This window comes from Sturnus vulgaris, chromosome 3 (assembly GCF_052056855.1).
Source record: "Sturnus vulgaris isolate bStuVul1 chromosome 3, bStuVul1.hap1, whole genome shotgun sequence".
NCBI lineage: Eukaryota > Metazoa > Chordata > Aves > Passeriformes > Sturnidae > Sturnus > Sturnus vulgaris.
The window spans coordinates 54,858,140-54,883,854 of record NC_142245.1 but is presented as its reverse complement, the minus strand read 5'-3'; the positions used below and the strand labels follow the sequence as shown (position 1 = coordinate 54,883,854).

Sequence of the window (25,715 nt, the reverse complement as noted above, 5' to 3'; positions counted from 1 at the left end):
GGTAGATATAAAAGTAGTGTCTTCAGTACTGTCAAATATGTTTTGTTATTGTTTAAAGTCACATTATTTAATTAAAATCATACATTTTACAGTAAATATCAATCAACCAGAAAAGCACTTCCCAAGCAGGATCAAAATTAATTATGTCTCAGCGTCAAGTATCAGAGCAATAAGCCTGACTTGGAAGAAATCTACCTTGTTAATAAGACAGATGAGGTACTCGGTTATTCCTCGGTTATTAGGTTTATGCCAAGATTGTCTCTCTAGATGGACTTAGTGTGCTTCCACCCACTTCCCTCAAATGAATGTCTCTTCTGGATTGTTGAAAGATAGATAGCAGGGAACTGCAGCAGTGAAACATGTCTCAATATCAAGTAAACTGCTCAGTAATTTAATTTAAAACATAAATTCCCAATTGAATACAGCAAGACATTTTACTCAGACTGTCAAGTATCTCACAAACAGAAGAAGCAAACTAGCTAAGAGAAAATGTAATATGCACTAAAAGGTAGCAATGGCTGCATTTGCTTTACACTATTTCAGAACCATTTGTGAACTTTAGGGAAGATAATGTTGTGTGATATTGCGCAGCTTGAAAACTTACCCATGAGAATGGAAAAGAAGTGCTCTGTTGCTGGCTTTAATCATATTTTGCAATTGAGCCTCCTCTGTAAAACATGCTATAATATCTGTAAAATGGAACTTGGACCGTTACATTTAGATGCTGAAATTCCTGCTTAGAGTATATTGATCTCTTGAGGTTGTGTTGTGGGTTGTCTAGATCTATGGAGGTACAGCATGTGCTCGTGGGGTCCAGCCTTCATAACAACCCAGAACTCTCAAATTGTTTGGAAAGTGTCATTATGGATTTTCTGTGGTCTCTTCTGCAAGTAGCATGTTGCAACCTTAATTTCTCACAGCCATTTTCTGTATTGTATTACATGTGATACATATTGTTCATATCTCTTCAGATTAAAGGATCATGGTCAAATAAAAGAGGTAAAGAAAATTATAATCCCTACAGTTATGGCAACATCTTTACTAATTGCTGTGCTGCTCTCTGTGGGCCCCTTTCTCCAAGGTAAGTGTATCAAAAGTGTTGTTAGCATAAATGAAGCCATGGGGTTATTAATGGAAAAATTATTCTTTTTGATTATTTGAGTTTACTCAACAAAATGAAAGTTTTGGATTAGAGTCTGTTAGAAGCTTTATGTTTTTCTTCAGTGGTAAAGAGATAAGTTGGTAAATTGTGTTTAAACTAAGTTAATGATCAAATCCTGTAAAATTACATCTGAAATAGAAATAAGATTGTTTGTTGTTTGAGCTTTCACCACTGCAGTCAACAGCTTAGACCAATTAAAGGTTTCTAGTAGTTGACTGTTGCATGAAGGTCAGTCTGGAAGTTTATGAAACTTTTACATACGTAACAAATGTGACATGAGGTGAGGAGAGTTGAGGAACCTGAATCTGAACAAGAAGAAAGAAAATAAATTATTTTATGGTCCAATGGCTCAGGTGTTTAACTGGAGTGAGATCCCTGGCTTTGCTGTCAGGAATGTTAGAGGTGGTTTTTCTATGAGCAGTCAGAGTTCAACAGGGGAGACTGACATCTGTTCCTAAAGAGGAAACAACAGAATAGAGATGTCCACATACAGGATTACCCCCGATGAGAGTGAATAGCTCTGTCTCTGCTTCCTGCCTGTGTGGATGTTGCCTGGAGCCAACCTTTTAATTCTGCCATTTTGATTTTGATAAAAGTATGTGACATAAAAGCACTATGCCGCGCTTCAAATTCTTTTGATTCCAAATGGAAATCTTTATTAAAACTACATCGTGTTTCTCAGTGTATGAAATAGTATATTAGGCTGATAAAAGTAGCAACACACAATAGGACCAGACTGGCATTGGCTACTGTGCTTAGCAGAGTTTGTTAATTTTTTCCAAAATTCAATGTAGCAACATTACTTATTTAGACATTGACATCTATATAGAGAGGTTCTGCAGGGAGTTATTTTGTGACCATGGGGAAAAGTTTTCCGACTGTAACATGTAAATTGTAAGCTTGCTTCTTTTACTCCTAATCTCAGCTGTATCCCAAGTAACTAAATAGTAAGGTTTTTTCCTTAAATTCTGGAAAAGAGGCTTACCAGCAATTTCAGCTCAAAATTCAAAATGTTCAAGTGCCTTTGAGCATGAAGTACAGATGAAGAGAGAATCTGTAACTAATCAAAACTTTTCTCACTTCTATTAAAGATAATTTATAATTTTTAAACCTATGCTAGCAAATTCAGAATGTATTTTACATGTCCTCAACAGTTACTTTCAAATCTTAATTTGATCCTTGGTTGACAGCACAGGTCTAACCAGTATTCTGGTGCAACAAATTATATACCTTCTTTAAGCATCTTTAAAGTTTAACTAGGTTGAATTATTTCATTCTATGTAATTTGTTTATATCTTGCACATATTTTTTTACTTACATTTAGTAATTTCTCCACAGAGTATTTTCTTAGAAATAAGAAATGTTATGATTGCATCACTTTGGTAAGCACAGTGGAACACTAGAAGCCGTGTTAAGTAGTTGTCATGAAACATCTGGCAGGTTAAGTTGTCTGTCAGAAAGAAAGATAAACTTTTCTTCATTCTTGCTAAATTTTGTGATTAAGTAGTTTCAATTTAGATGTGGAAGCTGGTAAAAAAAAGAACCTTTGAAAGAGGTGCTGAATCAAAGTGCCCTGAGTGAGTTTTGTCATTTGTTTTTTTCACCTGTGGTTTAAAATTCTTTGGTTTTGTGGTATCTGCTGGTAAGCTTCTAAGTCTATTTCTGTGGTAAAAATAAAAAAAAGTAGCAATATATGTGATTATATGACAGGCAGTATCACAAAGAACAAGCACCTTACTGATGAGTGGAAAATGAAGTCTATTACTTCATTTGATTAAAAGGGGACATTAGCGAGTATTGGTGAGGTATTAAGGTCTGTTGTATGATAGAAAGTTTGTCTTTCTTTTTATTGAGAGGAGATAGTTATTGATCAGTAATGTCTTTAATACTTTTCCTTTATTTTGATTATTCTGTAGCTTAATTGACAGAAGAGGATTTATACAGCCAGATACACCGCAGTTAGCAGGACCATCAAATGGCATTACCATGTACGGGGCCACACAATCTCAGAGCAACATGGTAGGAATCATCCCATAGTGTTGTTCATCAAGATTCCTGTGAATGTTTTTCTTCTCCACTTTCATGTGAACTAATAACTAACTGGATACAGCTGACACACTGGGTGGAATGAGTTGTTTAATAACAGTAAAGAAAAAACCAAAATCCAAGGCTCTTTTTAATATATGTTTCACACAGTGTAATAGTTACTGCTCCTGGATTCTAAAAAAAAAGTCTTTTCTACGCTGTTGATTTATTGAATATACTGGCATTTTGATTTTTGCTGTTGACACCTACTGTGTTTTGAACTGGAATATTCAAGTGTCATGGACTTACTCTGGTTTGTCATTTTCCAGCTACTTGTTATTTTGTGTGGCACTTTCTTCATACTCTCATTTCCTTCTTTGCTTGTACACTGCAGTTTTGCATAGACTAATGTGTTTTAAAAAGCAAAGATGAACAAAGAGGAGTTTCTAGGGGAGAAATATTTTGAAGAAAGGGCAGGAGGACACTGAACCTGAACAAAAAAATGGCAACTGGATTGTTACAACAAAAGTTTTTTGAACATCTTTGAAACTGTGCCAATAGTATTTGTTTTTTTGTTGGTAGCATTGGCTATCATAATGGAAGATAGGATTTCCAGTGCCAAGAAGAAGAAACTAACTGGAAAGAGATCTTTTTCTGAAGGCAACCATCTTGCATCTGTGCCTATTTCTGAATTACTGTCCACATATCTTCACAGTATGTGGGTTCTAATACTTTGTCAAAGAAGTCGTGAGTTACGGATACCCTCCCTCTGCCAATAAAGAGGAAGCCACGAGGCCTTCTGACATAGTTCAGCCTTTCTTTTGAACAAAAGAAGAAAAGACGTGCTCTTCCCAGACAGATTAGTTTTAGTGTCACTGATAAACTCATACAAAAATTTTGCTGTAGTTCCTAAGCTGGTTTTACTTAATGTTTTGAGAATGAAATAGATTTGTTAGTCTCCTTAATAAGAAAATGTATTAGAGACATGGTATTAAGTCTAATCCTTCTGAGGTGCAGTGAGCAGAACAAGGTAATGCTCTACATAAATTTTACTCAAAATATTGTAACTCTGAAGAGAGAAAAGGGAGTTAAAAAAAAAAAAAAAGAGCAAACACTAGAAATAAGTGGAAGTCTTTTCAGAGATTACCCAAACTTTCTGACGCTGTCAAGGCTTCTTATTTGTGAGGATCATAAACCTACAATGTGTCCATGGCATTACATTGTCTTACCATTGCAAGAATTTAGACACTATCATTATTCCTAAATATTAATGAGAAAATCTTTTCCAGTTTGGTCGAAAATTAACTAATTTTGTCTCTAGAAATGAAGAAATTTATTCTGGTATTACTTTTAAGTAAAACAGGTAACTGTTAAAATTTTAAAGTGTAATATCTCTAATTACACAAATCCTTCAAAATTTCTTCTTATATCCTAGAACACCCTACCACATGAGCTGGGAAAAGCCTGGGTTCTTTAGCAGTTATCAGAGTTGCTAGGAAATGTGCAGATTTCACTCCTGAAAATGACCTCTTAGAAAAAGCTTGAAAACTGTAATATGTCTTGTTTGATTTGAAGGAATATTTCTAAAGACTGTAATGCCATTTTTCTCAGGGCATCTTTTCTCTTGGTCTGCATCCAAGACCAATTGGTTTCTAAGGACTGCTAGCTGTCAGCATTAAAATTTCTTCGTTGAGTTTTGTTGTAAGCTGTTAAAGACTGGCTTAGTTTGCCCATCTCTCTAACACTGTTTTCCTTTCCCAGTTGAAGGGGATATATCTGGTATTAGAGCTGGTATTACTATGGTTTCAGATCAAGACAAAGTGAAATTCCTTGACTTAAAGGAGCATGTGTAGATCATAGCTGTAGACCACAGTACTTTTCAAATGGCAGAAATTTGGCCGTTTATACATCATCAATATGTATACTATTTTAGGAAGCTTAATGCTTTTGATTGCAAGAAATAAATTACTAGAAGTCTGAAGTGTGTTTCAGTACACCTTTGTAGTGTGTCTCTCTTGATTTTATTGTAGAATGTATTACATCAGGTCTTCATGTCAAGATGTTACCCTGCTTAATCGACAGTGTGGTAAAACATCTCTCCTCACCATTGATACAAAATAAAGATTTAAATGAGCATATTCTCTCACACTTGTTTTCTCTTATTCCTTCCCTCTTTCATTTCCCTTTCTTCCCTGGAATCTTTTACAGAATCAGCTTGGTTGGAAAAGACCTCTGAAATCGAGTCCAGCCTATGACCAAACACCACCTTGTCAACTAGACCATGGCACTCAGTGCCACATCCAGTCTTTCCTTAAACACCCCCAGGGATGGTGACTCCACTGCCTCCCTGGGCAGCCCATTTCAATGTCTGGTCTCCCCATCTGTGAAGAACTTCTTCCAAATGTCCAACCTAAACCTCCCCAGATGCAGCTTAAGACAGTGTCCTCTTGTCCTGTCACTGGTTGCCTGGGAGAAGAGCCCAACCCTCACCTGGCTAAAACCTCCTTTCAGGGAGCTGTAGAGAGCAGTGAGGTCTCCTCTGAGCCTCATCTTCAGGCTAAACAACCTCAGCTCCCTCAACAGCTCCTCATACATGGCAGTGACTTGTGGCTTTCTAAATAGAATCCTTGTGCTTCACCCAATGGGTCTCTTGTCCCTCATTAAATCTCTGTGGGTTTCTTAGTGTAAATACTCTGTTTTCATTTATTTTAATGAATTTTTTAGCATAGCCTCATTTTTGCTGTTAGTTCAAAATAAATATCAGGCTAAGTGTAAAATTGCCAGACGCTTGTTTTCAACACAATACATTATCTCTTATTCAGGATACCATTTGTGGGGCACTCTTTCTGTATTTAACAGCTTTTGTGGTAATTTTGCCTCTGAGACTTTGAATATTTTATACAGTATCTACCCTACTCATAGTAGTGACACAGTTTGCCACAATCTCAGGAAGTCAGAGTCATAGGTATAATCAGTGCTTGATAGACCCATACTGTGATTTTGGGTTTTTTCTAGATCTTTATAGAAGAGGTTTTTCTCCTGTTCTCTCCATAGTATCTCCCTTGTTTTAATAAAAGCTGAATCTGCATTTACTTTCGTGAAGGCTGAAGCACATACAGTTATTTTCCTGGTGCATTCCCAGTGTTTTTAATTTCTTTTCCAATATAATTTTACATTAGTCTGATAAATTCATTAGCCAACTTCTAAATATCCTTATCCACATGTATCCACATGGTCACTTGGAGCGCATAATCTGTAGATCTGGTAATTTCCAAAGTATTTCCATATTGCATGTTATTACTGATTATTTTTATGAGCTCATCATTAGTTTGATTACCCAAGTATTTTCCTTATTTTAATTTTTTTTTTGTATGAAGAACAGTATCTCACCCTTTATGAAATAATAATTTTCTCTGTAATTTATTCTTTCATGTTAAAGTTTATTGTCTTTATGTTCTGAAAGAAGTTACTCTTTACCCATAAACTTATCAGTTACCACTACTTGGGTCTGGACCACTGTAATTTTATCTCAAAAGCTGGAGTTGATTATTGGGCTTTGATATAGGATGTTTTATTCTTTAGTAATCTGTTAGGAGGAAACACACAATCTGTGTCACTCCATGAAGTTTTTTAGAGGAATTAATTCGGTTTATATTTACTATCATTTCTCTAGGTATTCTCTAATGCCTTATGATAGACTTTGCTCCTGTTGGACTCTGTGTCAGGAAAGGTTTATTTCTTTTTTTTAAAGAAATTTCCTTATGCTCCATTCCTAGGCATCTCTCCTTCAGTAGTTCCATGTGTACCAAATTCTTGTTTCTCCATTTTTTTTCCTGGATGCAAATTCTTTAAAGTGTTTTCTTACGTGTATGTACTATTGAAAATTGTAGGAACTATAATGCATGCACAACATTTATTACCAGTGATTAGTGCAGAAAGTCCTCTCCCACATGTTCACTTAAATATTTCTGTTACTGATCTGGAAATAAATCCAGCTGACTCAGGGAATATTAACTCTGATCATCCTAGTGTACTTCTTCCTTGGCTTTTCATATTTTCATGATTAGGAGTAAGTATTTCTATCATGACAGTAACAGAATTGGCAAGGACTGCAGCCCCAGTTTCTGGGAGTTTTGTGAGTGTGTTTCCTTGTATATTTGCTGATGTACTTCCCAGATGCCCAAAACAGAACTCAGGGTCATTACCAAGTCAACATTACCACAGTCAAGGTTGATGGAAGTTTTTCATTAATGCTTCTTTTTACTTCACAGTTAAAATGGTTTATGGGCACATGCAAATAAATCAATTTCAGCATTTTGCTTTGGGTTGAGCTATGTTTTAGGAGCAATTCTTTTGATAGTGCATGTTTACTGTGTTTTTATTCAAGTCTCAGGGCAGTGTTGGAGCACATGAACTAGATTTATTTTAGAAGATGCACCCCTGGAATGCACCCAAGTTGCTCTAAGCATTCTCAGACTTTGAATCCGTAAGAACAAATAGTCTCTAATCTGAAGTAAAGTCTTTGGGCCAAGTTTGGCTTCTGAAGTGTTTCCTTTCATAGATCTGCCCTTATGCACTGTGCTGTTTGATACTGGAGCCATTGGCTTGGTGGGGTTTGTGGCTCAGTTGTTGCACAATATGCACAATACGTTGATTTTGATTGTGAAATCCTACATCTGTTGGGAACAGTTACACAGCTCTGTCCCTCCACTCTTTACCCATTTGTTGTATCCAGATTATGGCATTTCAGCATTCTTCCTGTAACTTCATACCACTGTAAGCCTCCTCTGAACTCTGTGTTGCTTGTACTTTATTCAGAGATTGGGAGACTCCATCCTCTGAGAACTGTAACAATTCTTGAATGTTATTAGCGTTTAGTAAATTTTAAACTAAGTTTATTTAATATTTAATTATTTCGAAATAATCACATTTAGAAATGTGATAAATATATTGCCATGTACAAAGTTACCACGCATTTTCTGTGTAGCTTAGAAAAAACAGATTTTCTTCAGAAAAAAATTCCTTAGTTGTTTGTATTTATTATTTGTGAAATAAACTCAGAATTCTAGGTTTTGTCCAATTTGCTTTCATTTGTGCCTTTTTATGTGGAAATAAATAGATATCTAAAAATTTCTGTGCATATATTTAGTTGAACTTCTGTACTTGCAGAACTTAGTAAACTTGTCCTACCCTCAGAATCTGCTGTTTCTCTGAAGCAGTGGAAATTTTAAGTGAAAAATAAGATAAGCATATCTGAAATAAGATGCTGGTGGAATAATTTTTGCAGTAGTTTTTAGTTATTTAGATTTCAATGCTTAGCTTCCTTTTTCTTAAAATCATAGGCTTTTTTGTTTCATGTTAAATTCTAGTGTTGGATAATTCATGTGATCAGTAGCAGCTAAGAATTCCTAACCTAAATTTCATTCAGTCAAGAGTGAAATAATGAAATCGAGGAAAAACCACCATGCCAACCCTATAACAAATCTGATTTTCTTGTTTTAGTTTTGTGTTGGGTGTTTAGACTCAAGAATAGTCTACCTGTATATTAATGTTTTTATCAGATGTTTTTGAGAGCCTCAAAAAACACATGTACTTTTTCTGGCTTAGACCCTGCCATAGTTTCCTTTCAAAAGCTCTTTACAGTCTGTATTTTCCTAAGGATTTCGTGCTGATCGCTGTTGAAAAGACAAGAAAAAGAATACCTGAAATTTATCTAAATGAAAGGAGAGGCTTTAGGGAAGTGACAAGTGCATGGAAAATGAAGTTGTACAGCACCTGAAGCTTGTAACACTATTTAATGGAGCTTTATGAGGCTACTTTGTATTTTGATACTAATTTAACTGAAATGCAGTGGAGTTCTATAGGAAGAAAATTAATTCAGAGTATACAATGAGTTCAAGTAAATTGCCTTCAACTAATACAAAGCAGTGTACTTGTATTGCCTGGAACACGGTAATGATTTCCTTTTGAAGATCAGAGCTGAAGGTTCACTAAAGCAGTAAGTCAGCTGTTAACATTACTTGTTTTCAGTGTGCCCCAGTGGTTATAAGCATTCTTTTGTTATTTAACTTGTTCTTTGGCTACTGCCTTTCAGAGAAAATAGGTTTTGTTGGTCTTTTTGAAGTTTGAAGATTCAGTTTTAAGGTCTGCATAGTAAGGTTGGTTGAAGTTTTAATTAAATAAGCAGGCGTGAAAAACAGGATCAAGATTGAGTTATTCGCACTGAATTACTATTTGCAAGCTTGACTTTAAAAGATGCTGATAGTTTTCTTCTTAGTAAGGTACTTAAGCAAGGTTTTGGCTTTAACCCTGTGAGTAATCCTTCTGAAATAATAGGGAAACCACTTCAGTTTTTTGGCTGGGGTTGTTCATAATTTTGTGGGGGGAAGATTGCTTGCAATTTATGTGAACTCAGTTTATGTAAGAGGAGGTCAGTCTGTCTATCTTTCTGAAAGTGGAAGTCTTGGAAATATGTACCTGAGTAAAGATTGAGCTTCTGCCTGTCAAAAGTAGTTGGTCTGGGAGTCTTAAATCACTTAGATGCATTTTAAACACTATCTATCTATTATGACCAAGTAGTATGCTTGCACACTTGCTGAATGTTAGGTGTGTGCATCCATCATTAAGCTGTTCGGTGGTGAAATTGGAAAACCTGAAAATAACAGAGGAAGCATTGTTAATCATGGTTTTCATCATACAATAAAGGAGGCAAAAGTCTTGCCAGAAGTTTTCAGAGACTGTGTCACAGTGCCTTATTAAACTCAAATGGGCATTCTAGGGAATTGCTATGATGTTAGTAACAATGGTTATGATCAGGAATGTCTGAATAGATGATGGATCTTTAATATGTAGTAATTTGATAAAAATCTAAGAAGTCAGTCGTAGAGCCAAACATACTGCTTTAATAGAATACTTGAAATAACAACAGTGAATAGGATGTCTTACCTCTGGATAGATCTTTTATTCTGCTTGATTACTTCCAAATGTCCTTCATTGAATTTGTAGTTGTATTCACTGATTGTAGTGATTTTCTTACCCAGCAGAACAGTACTATGGCAAATGAATCTAACAAGATTTTGAAAAACTGCAATGTTATATCTGATCAGGCTATGAATTAATTTTTTTCTTCAGAAGTTCTCAAAAAATCATGCCAATTCGTGTTAAAGAAACTTAATTTGGCAGTCGTTATACTACCCACTTAGCTGGCTGTACATTATTGAAATACATACCTGTATTCTCAAGGAATGAGGGGTAATTTTTATAAACAGTTCTTAGAAATGGTGTAGAGCCAAAAAAAGCCCATTTCTGGTAACACTAAATGAGCTTAACTGGATTTATATAATTCTGAATTTGAGTTGTTATTGAGACAGTGCTTGCCAGAAAACTTGCGTTTTGTACTTTGATTCATCACATTGTCAGGATTAATCAAAAAACAGCCTAAAAATCATCAAGGTTGATCCTGATGCATCTGCCATGCTGCCTGGTTTCTACCATCCTCTGGAGTATAGAGTATAGTATAGGATATTCTCTAGAATTTATATATAATTATTTATTAAACTGTGAGGGAAAAAATTTTACTCATAGAGCTCTTTATTACTAACTGTAATAAATATCTGTGTAAGATACCTGTGTCAAAAGAATTCTTGCTCTGGAAAACCTCTGTGGTAGGTTAATTCCTACGTGTGAAGACCAGTCAAAAGAAGAAAATTGCCTACTGTTTTTTAAAGAACCCTTAAATGAACACTGTGAATGTATGTCATAATTTACTTTGATAATAATCCAAAGCATTGGCTCAGTTATGCATGCCTTTCTCTTTTTTTTTTCCTGGGCAGCATGCAATGGGATGTTTGGGTGGCTAACCATGGAATGATACTAATGGCTTTCTTTTTTTCTCTTCACATCCCATTCTTTTCCATACCTTTTTTATCCATATTCTCCATTTTTTTCTCTGTTTTGTTTACCTTATATGATTTTGACACCCTTCCATTCTACAGTGTGACCAAGATCAGTGCATTCAGAGCACTAAATTCGTTTTGCAGGCTGCTGCCACCCCCCTCCTACAGAGTGAGCCAAGCATAACTAGTGAAGAGCTCCCTTTACCAGGAAAGACTTCTATCAGTGGCCCTTGTGCAACTCTGACTCTAGGGCAACCAACACCACCATCTTCTATGCCAAATCTCACATCAGATTCAGGTTTGACAGACATCATACCATTGAAAGAGGAGCACGAAGGCCATCAGTTTCTCACTCCTGAAGAAGCTCCATCACCCCCTGGGATGCTGCCGAGTGGAAGTCCTATTACACACAGCCATACAATGCACGTCCTGAGTCTAGCCAGCCAGGACTCATTGCATGAAGACTCAGTGCGTGGTCTTGTAAAGCTTAGCTCAGTTTGAACAGCTTTTCTGAACATCACACCATTTCCTGGTGTCTATACAAATCTGTGCTTAATGGGAATGACACTGCAGTACCACTGTAAGGCTTCGTAACATGCCTGTAATGGAAACTTTATCACTTAATGGAATCTACTAAAAGGACAAGTTTTTTTTTCAATGGAGCTATGGCATTTTTTTGACCAGGTCGTTAACAGTTGTGCTTTGATGGTGACTGCATTTAACTTTTAAATAAAACCAGAAAAGGTCAATAATCTTGTTTCCTGACGCTTGGGTACAGCGAGTTGGAAGTCAGCCTGTAACAAATACCATGTACAGTACAAAAGAGAGATTCTTGGATGTAAGTGTCATGCTCTGTGTTCTATGCTCTTGTAATACACACTTGTTACGGCTTACCACACCTGTGGCCAGAATGATCTGCACTTACAGATTGTTATGCTGTTATATTACCAGTATTTGAGATAGAGAATTACCATTCCATTTGTTAATACAAAACAAAACAAAAGACTGCAGATGTGGATTTGCATGCCACGCTACAGTATGTGTTACAGTGGTGTTGGTATTAAGAGAAAGTGCTGCTTTTTTATTTGTGACTTTCAAAGTGCTGTTTCGTTTAAAGACAGTACAACAAACAAATTAATGGACTATATTTTTTCAATTTATTAAATTTTATTTTAAATTAATCAGTGGTGCCTAGAAGATGATGAATTACTGATTTGATCATGTTGCATATCATTTAACCTTCTGTTTAAGTGTTTAAGTGAGGTATTGTGTTGTGCCATACCACAAGATTCTTCCACTCCCTAATGTGATACAATTACCTGTGGACCTCCAATAAAATGACATCCTCTATTTTGTGGACGTGTACAGTTATCCTTACACAGGTTTCATGGGGAAAGAGGGGGAAATCATGACTTGTTGACATAGTTTATAAAGATTTGACTGGCATATGTGTACGTGATAAAACTAGAGCTATGAAAGAATAGCTGGTTATGATTAGGATTGCTTCACCTTTTTTTATGGTTTTATTTGAGCTGTGTATTTGTTCCCATAGGAGGTCTTTATTTGGAACCAGTAGAATTAACCTCTGCTTGCACTGTAATTCAGTGTGGCTGAAGGGTGAGTGGCTTAGGATTCAAGACAAAGAGAGAGCTTAGTGAAGTAATCTTCTATGATTAATAGTCTGTAGCTGTTTCCCAGTCATCGTTCATCATTTGCATTTGTCCTTTGATATTTTAAATGGAAATCTTGATTTCATGGAATTATTCTGTGCTTTTTGTTTGCTTGTTTAGGTAAAGCACAACTTAAAGAGAATTTTATAAGTATATTTTGTGACAGCTGAAGAGAACCTTAGTTAAGCTGAAAAACTGTAATAGCTTTAATACAATATTTACCTGCTTTTCAGCAGGTGAAATACAGCTTTAATACTGTATTAACCTGGCTTCTTCTTCCCCTAGGACAAATTGCGTGCAGAATGGGCTTTATCTGATATTTCTATGGCATGAAAGCATTCGCCAGTTAAGAAATGTAACAGTTCTGTATTGTTGACCATAGTCATTCACTGACTCCAAGCTAAAATATCTGTTTTAACTTTTGTTAGTTTTTGAAATTCAGAACAATCAGCTTGCAGAAAATCATTCACTCATGCTATTGAAGATTCAGACAAGATACTGACAAAATCCCTACTCCTGTATGATTTCATGAGCAGTCTGTTTCTAAAATTGATGATGTTAGCTTGGATCTAATTCAGTATGTAGAACACAGCAATGCTTTCTGTCTGTAAGTGTTATAATGGATCTACCAAAGAACCTCTGGCAGACAAATCTGTCCCAGTTATTTGAGCCACTGAAGAAGGTCTGGCAGACAAGTCTGCCCCAGCTATTGTAACCACCCTCCCAGCATTTTCCAGAAGCTGGGACAGTCTAGAGTTCTTTCCACCAGCCAGAGTGTAGTGACTGACATGTCCCAGTTGGCTGGTCTCCCAGTAAGCTGTAAGTTTCAGCACTTCTGTGTCTGCTCTAGGAGAAGGCAGTGATGCTCATCTTCTTGATTTCACCCTTCCCTGACTTCTTGGGTATGAAGCCATGAACATCTACGTTAAAGCAGGCAATGGATTGAGGGCTGGAGATACGAGTCTGATAGACCTGGGTAAAGAATCCCAGCTTTGGGTTAGTAGACCAGTACTTGATGAATCAGTCTCTTCTCTCATAGGTGTCTGTGGGTAGTTAACTGTGAATGCATTACTCACTACTTAGAAGAGCAAGTCAAATATTTTTAATGTGGTATCAAAACTTTCCATTTGTACAAGTCAGGATGAGAATGATTATTTTAAGGAAATTGTTCTTTTTAAGTTTCCCTTAAATAGCTGGTGGATTTCATGTTTCCAAGAATACCAGCTTCGTGACAACATTTGTATGTCACTGCCACTAGGGAGTAGTGAAGAAGGCTCTGTGCACAATAAAATTAGTGTCAGTTTTAGCATGAAAGGGAAGGGAGGGGTACAGGATTAGAGACTTTATGCTGTTTGCCTTGTGCTCATGCTTTTCACCATCATTTTTTGAACCTTCTGTTTTGTTTACATGTGAGGCCTAAGGAATTAGTAAACATTGGTGGAAAGAGATGTGCTGCTTCAAACGTACTTGTTCAGGTGACTTTTAGTTTTTAAGATGGCACTCCTTTTTTCTAGATGTGCTGCCTATGTTTTCAAATTTGGCTTTTGAGAATACACTGAATACTTTGAATTCATTCATACATTTATATCACCCCTATTTTAAGTCTCTTTTCCTCCCTATCTGTCTGTTTTAAATGGTGACATCTTGAACCTCCCAGACATGCCTGCCTTGCGAGGACATCTGCTGGAAGGCTTCGGAACTAAGTCCTAACCCATCCGGAACGGTAATTGCAGCTTTTGACTGACAGAAGTCAGTGATTCAGCACCAGGTTGATCAAAAAGGTACCTCTAACAGGGTTTTTGGTCCCTTCCCCTCACCTCCATCACACCTGCCTTCAGTCCTCGGCAGTCCCTCCGTTGGAACTTGTGTTTATATCTGGAATGAGTCAGCAAAGTAACTATTCATCACCTTCTCTACAGATTTGATTGTTTGTATTTTATTTGGAAGTATGATTACAGAGCATGCACACTAAGGATCTAAAATTATAATCCTTGTAAGTACTGCACAGGGTTTTTACTATTTGTTTTATTTTTCTGTGACAGTATACTATTATTAAATAGCTCTTTCCAGGTTTGATTTATAAATCTAGAATAAAAGTTGTTATTTTCAGGAGAGTATTTGTTTCTTAAAAGCTCAAAATCTTTGAATGTGTAAAAACTGGTTAGTTTATCTGATTTAAAATATTTATTCTGCTTTGGTTTTTTTAAAATAATATTTCCCCTTCTAGTTGTCTATATAATCATCTTTGTAGAATGAAATACATTGCTTCATAACATTTTTAAAGGCTCTTTATTTTTGTAATTTCTCAAAGACATTTCTATCTTGAAAGGGAGTTTTACATTCATAGCAGTTAAACAGTAATGTAATAAATGTCCAAGTGTTACTGTATTTTTGTATTATGGTGCATCCTTTGGCAACTTTTCATCCCTTTCTGTGAACTCATGATACAGGCAAATGTATTTCTACATTCCTTAAAAATAATCTTACAGATGGAAGATTAGCTGTTTCACAGTTGGTCGTAGTGAATGCTCCCAGAAGAAGCAAACTGATTTCATAAACCCAAAGAGAAAGGACATGGGTAAGGCAAATTTATAACAAGTGCAATGACCAATTTGTGGTAATGCAGATTTTTTTTCTATTCGGTGATTGTAGTAGTTCTCATTAAGTGAATGGTTGCCTAATGTTCAAAATCCTAAACAAAGGGGCTTCACTGGAGAACCAACAAAATTGAGCTTCTATTTGTCTTATAGTTCCCAAATTCAATACATCTTGAGGAACAACTCAGCAATGTTGTAGAGAGATCTAATCCTTACTTTAGTTATATTCTGGTTTCAATTATATGTGGAAACTGTCATATATTTGTTGACTTATTCCTTCTCTCCCTTCCCCTCCCTACCAGCAGTGGTACTCTGAAGCTGAACTTGGTGTGTCCGACCATGGGCCATTCTGAGCCTTGGTTTTAAAAGCCAATTGCTGCCCAAATTATCTTGTTTCAGGGACTGGCATGAAATGATGTAGTATACTTCAACAGAGTTTCAAATACTCCTAGGCCCAAAATATGAATGAAATGTGTTTTAGACTGTTGCATGTAGATTTAGCTCACTTAAGTTAGAGCTGTCCTAGTTTCCAGGATTCATCTGGTTCAGGGCTCCCTGATTTTGATTGCCTGACTGCAGAGATGTTGCAGTTTGACATGTGAGTTCACTGCCTGGGCTACCAAAAGGCTCATGAGATTAAGTGATCTATTTAAACCTGTGGATATCTAGATTAATTATGAGTCATTGCAGCAATTCAGTTTTGTCACCAGAAGGCAGCTGTCTGTTAACATTCAACTATACAATTTGAAAGTTCACTACAAACAAGACAAGCTGGGGAGGAGAAAAAGTTTTGGATGTTCTAAGGAGATTAAATAGGAGTTGTTTCTAAGGTAGGTCAGAGAGGACAGGAATAAGAAGATGAAAGGGAGAAGACTGAGTGAAAGCAGAATAGAGATTATCAGGTGACATGGAGGTAAAGAAGAATTACGTGTAAGCTGTGGAGGGAAAGGGAGGGGATATAAACAAAAAAGTCTCATGGGAAAAAAAATTAGGACAGCTGACAATATTGATCAAACAATATTTTTTAAAAATGCAAAACAACAATAACTCACTGGTATTCATTCTTTTCTGAGAAATTTCTTAAAAGTCATTCTAGAAAAGAAAAAACAGGCAGACTTTCGAGATAAAGTAATTGTAGGAAGATAGTAAGGAAAATGTGAGAAGTTGGGTTGCCCTCAAGCTCCTCTCCCTTAACATCTTTTTCTATTTCTGTTTTGAAAATACATCTGAAAATACAAGTGAAGTCTTGGCTGCTAAGAAGTCGACAGGAATCTAGGGACATTGACTATGATAAAAATAGCAATTGCTTTAGCATTTTGAATTTCCATACTGTTAATCATTTTAGCATTCTGTATTTCCATACCAGAAGTGCCATTGTGTTAGAAAAATGAAAGGTGTAGGATGGTTTAGTGCTTCTTGGTGATGCCTTCATTAAATTTCCTCATCCTTTAGTGAAGTGTTTTCCTAAGCAGTAGTCTCACCAATTTAACATGAAGCCTGGAATTCAGAGTTTCTGTGACTCTTGTGCAAATCTTGTGCAATGTGGAATTGACTACAGGCTAGATAAAGTTTGTTGTTTGAAAACTGGAAAGATTTGTCCCGCAGAGATATATTTACTTTGCAGTAAATAACAAAGTCAGTTCCACTGGCAACAAAATGTTAATGACAGTGTTATCTTGATGTACTTTATGCACTTCCCAACTTTAGCTACATTGCCACTTCTGAAAACCTGGAGAAACAGAACTAAGTTTAATCCAACTATTATTAAAATCTCCTCAAACCCAAAGCTGCTAACAGCTACTGTAACTTATCTGTGTGTATTTAGGTGTAGTTACAGAAAGGACATGAAAGGACCACCTTAAAACAACTTGGCTGAATGATCTATGATGTGAGGAGAGCTCTTGCAGCCTTTCTTTCACTCCTCTTAAAAGCACTATGTACAGTTGAGACAAGCAGGCTCAAAAGTGTCTCACTTGGAGCTTGTGTAGTCTGTCCATGGTAATCTGCAAGGATCCAACTGCTCTGGGCACTGCCAGCTTAGAGGTGGAAATGAGCTGGACTGCTTAGAGGCTGGACTTGCTAGGGAATGAGCTTCAGGGGACGGGGAGAACTTCAGCTGAACAATATCCAAAACAAATATCCAAAGTGCAGTGGCACTGCCATTCCAGCAGTGTTTGTGTGAAGGCTGTGAGCAATTTCTGCCAATTACATGTTACTAAGCATGAGGGGTTTGGTGGCAAAGGTATAAAGCCCTGGGACCTGCTTCCTGAGTCTTCTGTCACAAGAGAGAGTGCTAGTGCATGATCGGTTTGCACAGAAAAGTTCAATTCTCTGTTTCATGTTCTTCATATTATTAGGCTATGTTTTGGATTTGTGCTGGAAACAATTGGTAATTCAAGGATGTCATGGTTTTGCAGGCAAACCACAACTTCATTGCAATAAACAGAAAATTGGTTGCAGGATTACTAATGTGTCTGCTACCTGCTTTGTGGTAGTGGAACAGTTGGTGGTGGTTATTGGCTGGAATGGGAAGGACACAGCTAGACAAATTTTGTTTTTTTAGTGAAATGTTAAGTTTCTTTCTATGTAGGTCACAGAAAATTAAAAGCATGCTCTGTAGTGCTGGCCAGCTAATTTTCTAGCATGCAGGAGATACCTATTATTTTTATGTACCTTAATTTTCTTCCTAAATTGAAAGGATAAACAAAGTTCAAAAAAGTTTCACAGGGTCTGGAGACTACAATTGAAGAATCTTTTGGAGCACAAATGGTGTTTGATTTTAAAATAAACCATAGGTGTTTAGTGTTTATTTTATTATGTATATGAAATCGAAATATTTAAAAAATAATCTCAAAATTCTTCTGTTGTTTTTGTATTCACAATGTCATAAAATGGTTTGGAAGGGATGTTAATCATCCAGTTCCAAACCCTCTGCCATGAGCAGGTACATTTTACTACAGTTATACGTGAAGAAGAAAACAAAATTAAATGCTTTATTCCATAATTACATGTGTAGTAGCTGTTTTCAATATTCTTTCCTTACTCTTGAATATTTTTTCTCAGTTACATGAAAGATTTAATGTTTTCTTCCAGCTATAAATGAATGTTCTGTAACACATTGTACCTGCAGTTTTTAAATTATTTAATAAACCTCTGATAGGGTAAGTCAGGACTACTAAAAATAGTTTACACAAATCAGAGGGAAAAAATGCTATTTTTATTATGTCTATTGCAAGACTTTATAGTAGCAGTTGATATGAGATTACTTGCTATAGATTCCACGTACTGGCCATACATTTAGGAAACTGGACTGGAAACAAAACAACCAAAATTTGCATTGGCAGCCTAAAATATGTTACAGGTAAGGAACATATGGGTGAGGAGGGAGCAAGAAGACTTAATCAAAATGTTCTGGATATAAATGCCTGGGACTGAGTTTGTTCTGCCTTTGGTTGAGTATATATCTACATAAGTATATTAATGCACTTTGGAAATTTGTTTTCCTGTTACCTCTGCTTAGCATTTAGACTCATTCAATGGAGCAGTCTTGTGAAGCAAACCAGGTTTCTTTTAAATAGAAAATAAACCAGAAGGTAAGTTCCAGCAGCATACCTAATGCAGTCCAAATGCTCACAGGACCAGACTGGAGCTGGTCCAGAGTTTGTGTCCTCAAAACAAATACAGTGTGGACGTGAGATGAACAGCACCAAATGTCTTGCTGCAGAAATCTATGTCTGTTAAACTCACTGCTTGTGAAAGTAGATATAACTATACCTTGATTTTCCAGCTGACTTGTATTGTTCTTCTGGTTCATACTGCTGAAGCTGTGTTCTTTCATAGCTGAAAAAAACACCCAAAAACAAAACCCCAAGAACATAGTGTCTGTCAAAATTAGCTTTTATGAATTCATAGGTTGTTTTTCTTTAAAATATTAAAAATAATTCGTACATGAACAATGTGCCCAAAAAAATGCTTCTGCAAATTTGTCAAGACTAACACGTGCATTTCAAGGATGAGCTTTCAGCAACGTCGTATTCCTCTATAAGCTGCCTATTCACTCTGACAACCTGTTGTCTAGAAATCTTGTGGCCTCAAACACATCAGTTTGGTTGAGTAGTTGGTGAGCCTTAACATGAATTATTATAAAGAGATAGCTTCTGCTGTGTTTTCATTTATGCAAGTCTATTTGAAGAGTTTATGTATTATTTCAACTATATATGTTGTTGCTGAATTATGGCAAGTCTTTGTCTCTGCTCAATAGGCAATTGCTCTGATCTTACATCCTTGACATAGTAATTAGCTATCCTGATGCCTAAGGAATGGATTCATGTTTTAAGATTGATGTTTGCATATTTTCTTCTTACATTCTTCTGCTGGCTGTAACGACAGTAGCATCCTACAGAATTTTACTGACACATATCAAGGATAGTTAAGGAGCACTGGATAGATTACATACCTAAAAATTCCTTAGGAGGTGTGTTTCTCCCACTGACTGCAAGGAAAGAATATTGAATTCCATTATAGAAAACAAAACATGACATAGCATGTTGGATTTTATCTAGTCTCATTTGAGCAGTATCACACTCACACAAACTTGTACTTGTCTGTGGTCACACTGCAGTTTGTAGAAAAGCAACGTGAGTGTGAAGAGGTTGCCTTAAAGTCTTCAATTAAGTGTCTTTCCACTGAGGTACGCAGCAACGAGTTAATAGCACCGGTTCAGTGACAGATGTGCTGCCATTTCATTAAAGGAAATGAGAGGAATGCTGCATGCAGCCTGGTATGTGGTTCACAAGGACTGTGTGCAAATCAAGCTCACTTACAGGCCTAACATTTTCAACTGGTTAGTACTTTTGTCTTAGTCTAGAGACTAGCTCTTGATCCAGTGTGCTGCTGTTATCTGTGCTTGAACATCTGCATTGAAGCAATTTATTCATACTGAGAATTCTGTAGCAAAGCACATTGTAAGCAATCAGTCTCAAAACGCGTCAATTTCTTGATTTTTCCTGAAGCTACCTTTGGCTTATTTCTGAAAAAAAACCCAAAAAAACCAAAGAACCTTTCCAAAGGGTTCCCCAGGGTTATAATTAGGAAGTTTTACATAACCAAAATATTTGAGCACTAACATGAATTAAAGGACATGCAGTGTGACTTGATTAGTTATTAAGATGAATTTTACAGTTTGTAAGTGATTTAGAAATATAACCACATATGTCTTCATGTGAAATCATAATTTTCAATATTTGTCTTGAGAGTGCTCGTAAGTTTAGATAAGGAATTTCCAAAAGAAAAATATAGCTCAGAGGCCAAAATCTCTGACCTAGTTCAGGCAGCCCCACATAATTAAAGGCTTTATATTTATTTTAGTTTTATGATTTCTGGGTTGCATAAATGGCAAATACTATGTTAGTGTAGTAATATTCTTGACATGCAGACTCTTGTAATTAAATGAGCCATATATTATAAGCAAGATAGATTAAAAGACTGGTGTACTATTCTTGAGTATAGAAAGCCTGTTTGATTTTACTTCTGTTAAACACAGCCTTCCAGTCCTTTGTTCTATTATATTCGATAACGTATAACCCATATCAAAAATCAAATAACCAGGTTTGATGTCTCCATAAGGTGTTTAGCTGATTTCACAGACCCTGGTGTTTTCCCAAGACATTATCATCATGTACATCTGAGGAGCTTTTTCTGTCCTCACAGATACAGGCAGTGTTCTGCTTTTTTTAGTGCTCAATGTTAACATTTTTTCTAATGGATAATGCAATTGCCTACAGTTCTGCCCCTGTGAAGGAGCAGGAAATCTTTTCAGGCTTTTCTTCTGCTACTTGAGTTTCATACTTAACTCTGCACTTCCTTATTCTAGGTTTTTAGATGTTCTTCTGTCATGCTCTGTTTTTCTGATTTGGTTTCTAGAAAAAGATGTTCTATTAGGAACTTTAATCTAATGAAACATTTAGCTGTGTTTCTCTTTTGATTTCTAGTTTCACTTCTTTCAAGAAGGGATCAACTATAAATGGAGTTTCAAATGTTCAGTTCTTAGATTGGAAGCTGGTGAGGTCTGTAGCCTTCCACTGGGCCTCAAGTGTCTTCTGTTTGAGACAGGACTTTACATATGGGATTTTTCCCCTACTTGTGTAGATCTTTTTTAGTTTCCTCAGTGAACATAGGAATTTACAAGTATAACAAAGATGCAATTATATCTGTGATCAAGTGAGTAGGTAAAGTGATTTTTTTTTCTGGTGATGCATGAGCTTTGTTACGTACACTTAACTGTCACTTGTCATCACTACTCATTTTTGTGTTTTCATTTGCTTTCTAAATTGGGAACACACCAATTTTGACTCTGAGCTAGGTGATGGAAGAATATATTGCCTCACTCTTTGCACTTCAAGGGTATTGGTTTCCTGCCCAAGACTCATATTTTCTATGATTCTCTTGCTACAGCATCGTGACCATCTCCCACAGCCTTCTAATGTTTATGTATATATAGATATAGATACACACACACACACACACACACGTGCTCCCTGTATTACTCCAGGGGTTTGCTGTGCTCCGGCTCTCATGCTCTGTGTTGGCTTTTGCTGAACTTCACAGGAATGCTGCCAGTCCTCCATCCTGCCTCAGCCCTTCCCTCAGCACACTGGCAGAAGCCCATCTCCACCCCCCATACAACAGCTTGCTGTCATCCTTCTCTGGTAGCCTCAAGGGTTTTAGGAGGATCCACACCCTCAAGCTCAGGCTGAGTGCTTGTGTCTGTTTTTCCTTGGAAGACCCTTCTAAACAGTCTGCTCAGTTTTGCTCTGTGCTTTGTCTTCCTTTACAGGCCAGTCCACCATAGCATGGACTTTTATCCACACACATGCAGTGCTGACTAATATCTGATACTGTTTTCCTGTTCAAAGAATATAAGCCTTAGAGAAGAGTTTCTTTCAGTATATTTCTGCAGCTCCCCTGTGTTCCTGAGTTTTATCTAAAGTAATTCTTTGAGCTCATTTGAAAGTCTGCTGAAAGCTTCAAGATAGCAGATTACTTTGTGTAAGTGGCTTGGTGGACGACTCAACCAGTAAATTATTTAGTACCTGCCTTTCCGGAAGGGCTGAAGCTAGGTTATGTGTTCTATAATTCAGAAAATACTTAACACTTGAGTGAACAGGCACATACAAAAAGAAACATGATTCACCCAGTATTAAAGTAAATCTGTTGCTTTCAGATGTAATTTTTTCTCCTTCATCATTGTTCAGTGTTCCTCATTCTATGTTAAATAAAGTAAGGAATGTAGGATTGTCCACCCAGATCTAGTAGGTAACAGGAACAGCAACAACCTTGTTTAATTGTGGCATTTAAAACCTACTGAGTTATAAGAACCGGTGTTGTTTGTTCTTTTTTCTTCCAGAATAACTGTTTGTTTCTGTGCATTTGGGTCCAGTGATGTGCTATTTCAGTCCTCCAGAAAATTTACTGCTTCTTTTCCTGTGAAAATACGTATTTCCAGAAGGGAGCTGTGCTGTAGACAGATGTGTTGTCCGATCATCTTAATATGCATCTCTTCCATTAATTTACTGAAGTATAATTCATAGCTGCTGTTTTCTTAAAAAAACACCTTAAAAAGGAAAGTTTCCATGCAATAATTATGCTCACTTAAAATAATATGGGAAGATGGTAGTGCAGTTTTTAGTGAAACTGAAGAAAAACCACTGTGAAGTGTGACTTCCCATATGGCACCTGTGCAAAAATGTGGTCTCTATGTCTTTGTGTTGTGTTTTTTTTCAGGTGATGTAGACAAAATTAGCAAAATGGTGTGAATAGGAAAGAGTTTTGTAATAATTCCCATGAGGAAAAAAAGGACCCCACTTCCTCAGTTTTGTCTGCAGTCAAGATCATCTGAAAGTCTTTTCCTATCTACCTGTAATGCTGCAAAATAGGCTAAGCAATTGACAGTTTTACCCATTGCATGTAACAGAAGTTGGAAGCTAGTACACATGGTATTATACAGAACTTCGTCATCCAGTAGTTTGATCAGCTAAGATTTAAATAAGATTAACAAGTGGGAAAAAAATCCCTTTTCATTTGATCTCTTCATTGCATTATCCACCAGGCTTTGAGTCACTGCTGCCTCAGGTTAATGTTTTAAAAGAGCAATTAAGTAAAGAGGTTTACATCGATGCGGGGTTCAATTTTTAAATTACAGAATCAGTGGTGCTCTGCAGTGATTAGAGTTAGGTGCATGTGTGACCTAGCAAAAAGATTATATTTTGTTATCCTCTCTTGTTTGCTGTTTTAATGTTGCCTTCAGTAAATTCTGGGACTTGGAGTTTTTATTTGTCTCGTATAATTTCCAAGAAAGCAAGAAGCTTTTGTGTCTTTCAGGAAATTAGCTGAGGATTTTTTTCTGCTTGAAGCCTCCCAGTCTTAAAATTGGTGTAATTTGTTCTAATTTAACCCTTGTTCTAGGCTCTGGGAATGGAAAGTTTAGCTCTACAAGAAAGTGAGATATGGTTTTTAAGAGTGTTTTCTGTTTCCTACTCCCATTTTCGCTCAGTGAGGAAACTGAATTAGAGTTGTGTAGCCCTGCCAAGTCATTAAACAGGTATTAGTACTGCAGTGGGTTATATCTCCCAGAAAACAAAATATATAGGTTGAGTGTTAAACCCCAGATTAAACTCAGGAAATAGTTATTGAGAAGAAGTATTGCTGGAAGGGACCCTGAAAGGTTCTAGTCCATGCTTGTGTCCCAAGACATACAAATGCCTGTCTCAGTCACACTTCAACTGTTTGTGCTTGTATCGTGTTTAATGAGGGAGACTCCAGGCTCTACCTTCTGTTGCTTCAGCAGACTGGATTCATTAGACATGTTTTCTTAGGGTCTGAATTAAATTATATTTTCTTAGAGTCTAGATTAAATCTCCCACAAGGTGGCTGGTTCCCATTGTCCCTTGTCATGGCTGTTTGGGGGCATGTTGAGCAGGCAGCGCTTTTCTTGGCATTGATACCTGGGTTCTCCTTGGGCAAAGGTGCTACTGGTTTGCTCTGGTGAGGCTCCAGCTCTCTGACCTTGCTCATTCCCCTTCTCCTGCCTCTCACTGGACCAGCAGCAAGCCCGTGGAAAGCCAAATCTGAGACTCTGAGCCACAAATATTTACTAAGGAACTGCTACCCAGGCAGCTCTGCTTGCTTGAGCGATGTTCTGTCCTGTTTCCATGGGACACTTGGGACTGTTCTGTAAAAACAAGTAACTGTAGTTGTTTAGGAAGGCTTTATTTGTTCTGCTTGTAAAGGTCTTCAATGGATATCTTAGAGGAGATTCAGGACATCTTAACTGGATTTGATTTGATTTTGGTATTTTTTCCTACGATGCAATGAAAGTGAAGAAAATCTGAGCAAGTACTTAGATACTACTATCTTACCTAAACGCGTGGGGAAGATAATGGAGATTTTAAATAACTTCATTTGAGTGGATGCATTGTGACAGTCTGTTGATGCCATTTCATCCAAAATTCCACATACAACTGGTATAGTTCTTTTGAAAGAAAACTTGTCTTCGTAATACAGTTCTGATGAAGGTTTGGTACAACACAGATCATTCAAAAATGGATGTCTGTTGGGAGATGGATGGGGAAGGAGGAGGAGAGAAGGAAAGGAATGGAGTAAAGAAGCAGCATGTATTTCTATAGGCATGAACATGGTTTAAGTAAGAGGGTTATTTGTATATAGTTCTGCACTTTAGGATGTGTTCTGCTGAAATCATTTGGATATGTGGAGTCTGTGCTTTGCTTTTACATGCAAGTTCTGCTTGCTTAGCACAGAGTAAACAAATTTTATGCTCCAGCAGCTGCCTCCTGATTGCTCTGTGGCAAGGGCCTTAAAAGCAGCACATCCCCTGCTCTCACCCCAGAGAAAATAGCATAAATAGCAAATATCTAACCAAATGGAACATAATGTGTAATTTCAAGCCACCTACCATTTGCAAAGCATTTGTGGATTTGCAGTGTTCATTTAGTCCCTCAGGCTCCCTTCTCAGTCATGGGGAGCACTAATGCTCCCCAGTAATGCTGCAATAAGTGCTGAGTCCACTTGTTCTGGAATGAAATATCCTGGGGCTCAGCTGCCCCAGCAGAAGTCTGAGCATGTGGACTGGTCAATTCAGGGGTCCTTAGCTCCCTTCTTTCACATACTTGAAATGCAGCCTCTTTGTGTGAGAGATTTACTGCTGTGTTCCTTTTTTTTTTATTTATAATAAACTTGAACTAAGCAACATTGCTGGTGTCCTCTATTTGATGAGAGGCTGTATAGGACCAGAAGGGTGCTACTGTTCACTAGCAGGTAGCAGGTGCCTCATGCTGTGGTTCATGCAGTA

The 25,715-nt window shown here is 36.9% G+C and overlaps 1 protein-coding gene across 9 annotated transcripts in view; it reads left to right on the top strand.

The window, feature by feature from the left end:
* ZDHHC14 (zDHHC palmitoyltransferase 14) overlaps positions 1 to 12,432 on the top strand; it is a 91,827-nt gene extending 79,395 nt beyond the window's left edge. For 6 of the 9 annotated variants that reach the window (XM_014893306.2, XM_088161685.1, XM_014893308.2 and 3 more), the window contains 3 exons: positions 972 to 1,081; positions 3,079 to 3,181; positions 11,182 to 12,432. In XM_014893306.2, coding sequence (XP_014748792.1) covers positions 972 to 1,081; positions 3,079 to 3,181; positions 11,182 to 11,583 — 615 coding nt within the window. In that variant the 3' untranslated portion in view covers positions 11,584 to 12,432. The remainder of the gene's footprint in view (positions 1 to 971; positions 1,082 to 3,078; positions 3,182 to 11,181) is intronic. The other 3 variants (XM_088161688.1, XM_088161687.1, XM_088161686.1) reach the window with 1 other exon arrangement.
* The last annotated feature ends 13,283 nt before the right edge of the window (positions 12,433 to 25,715 follow it).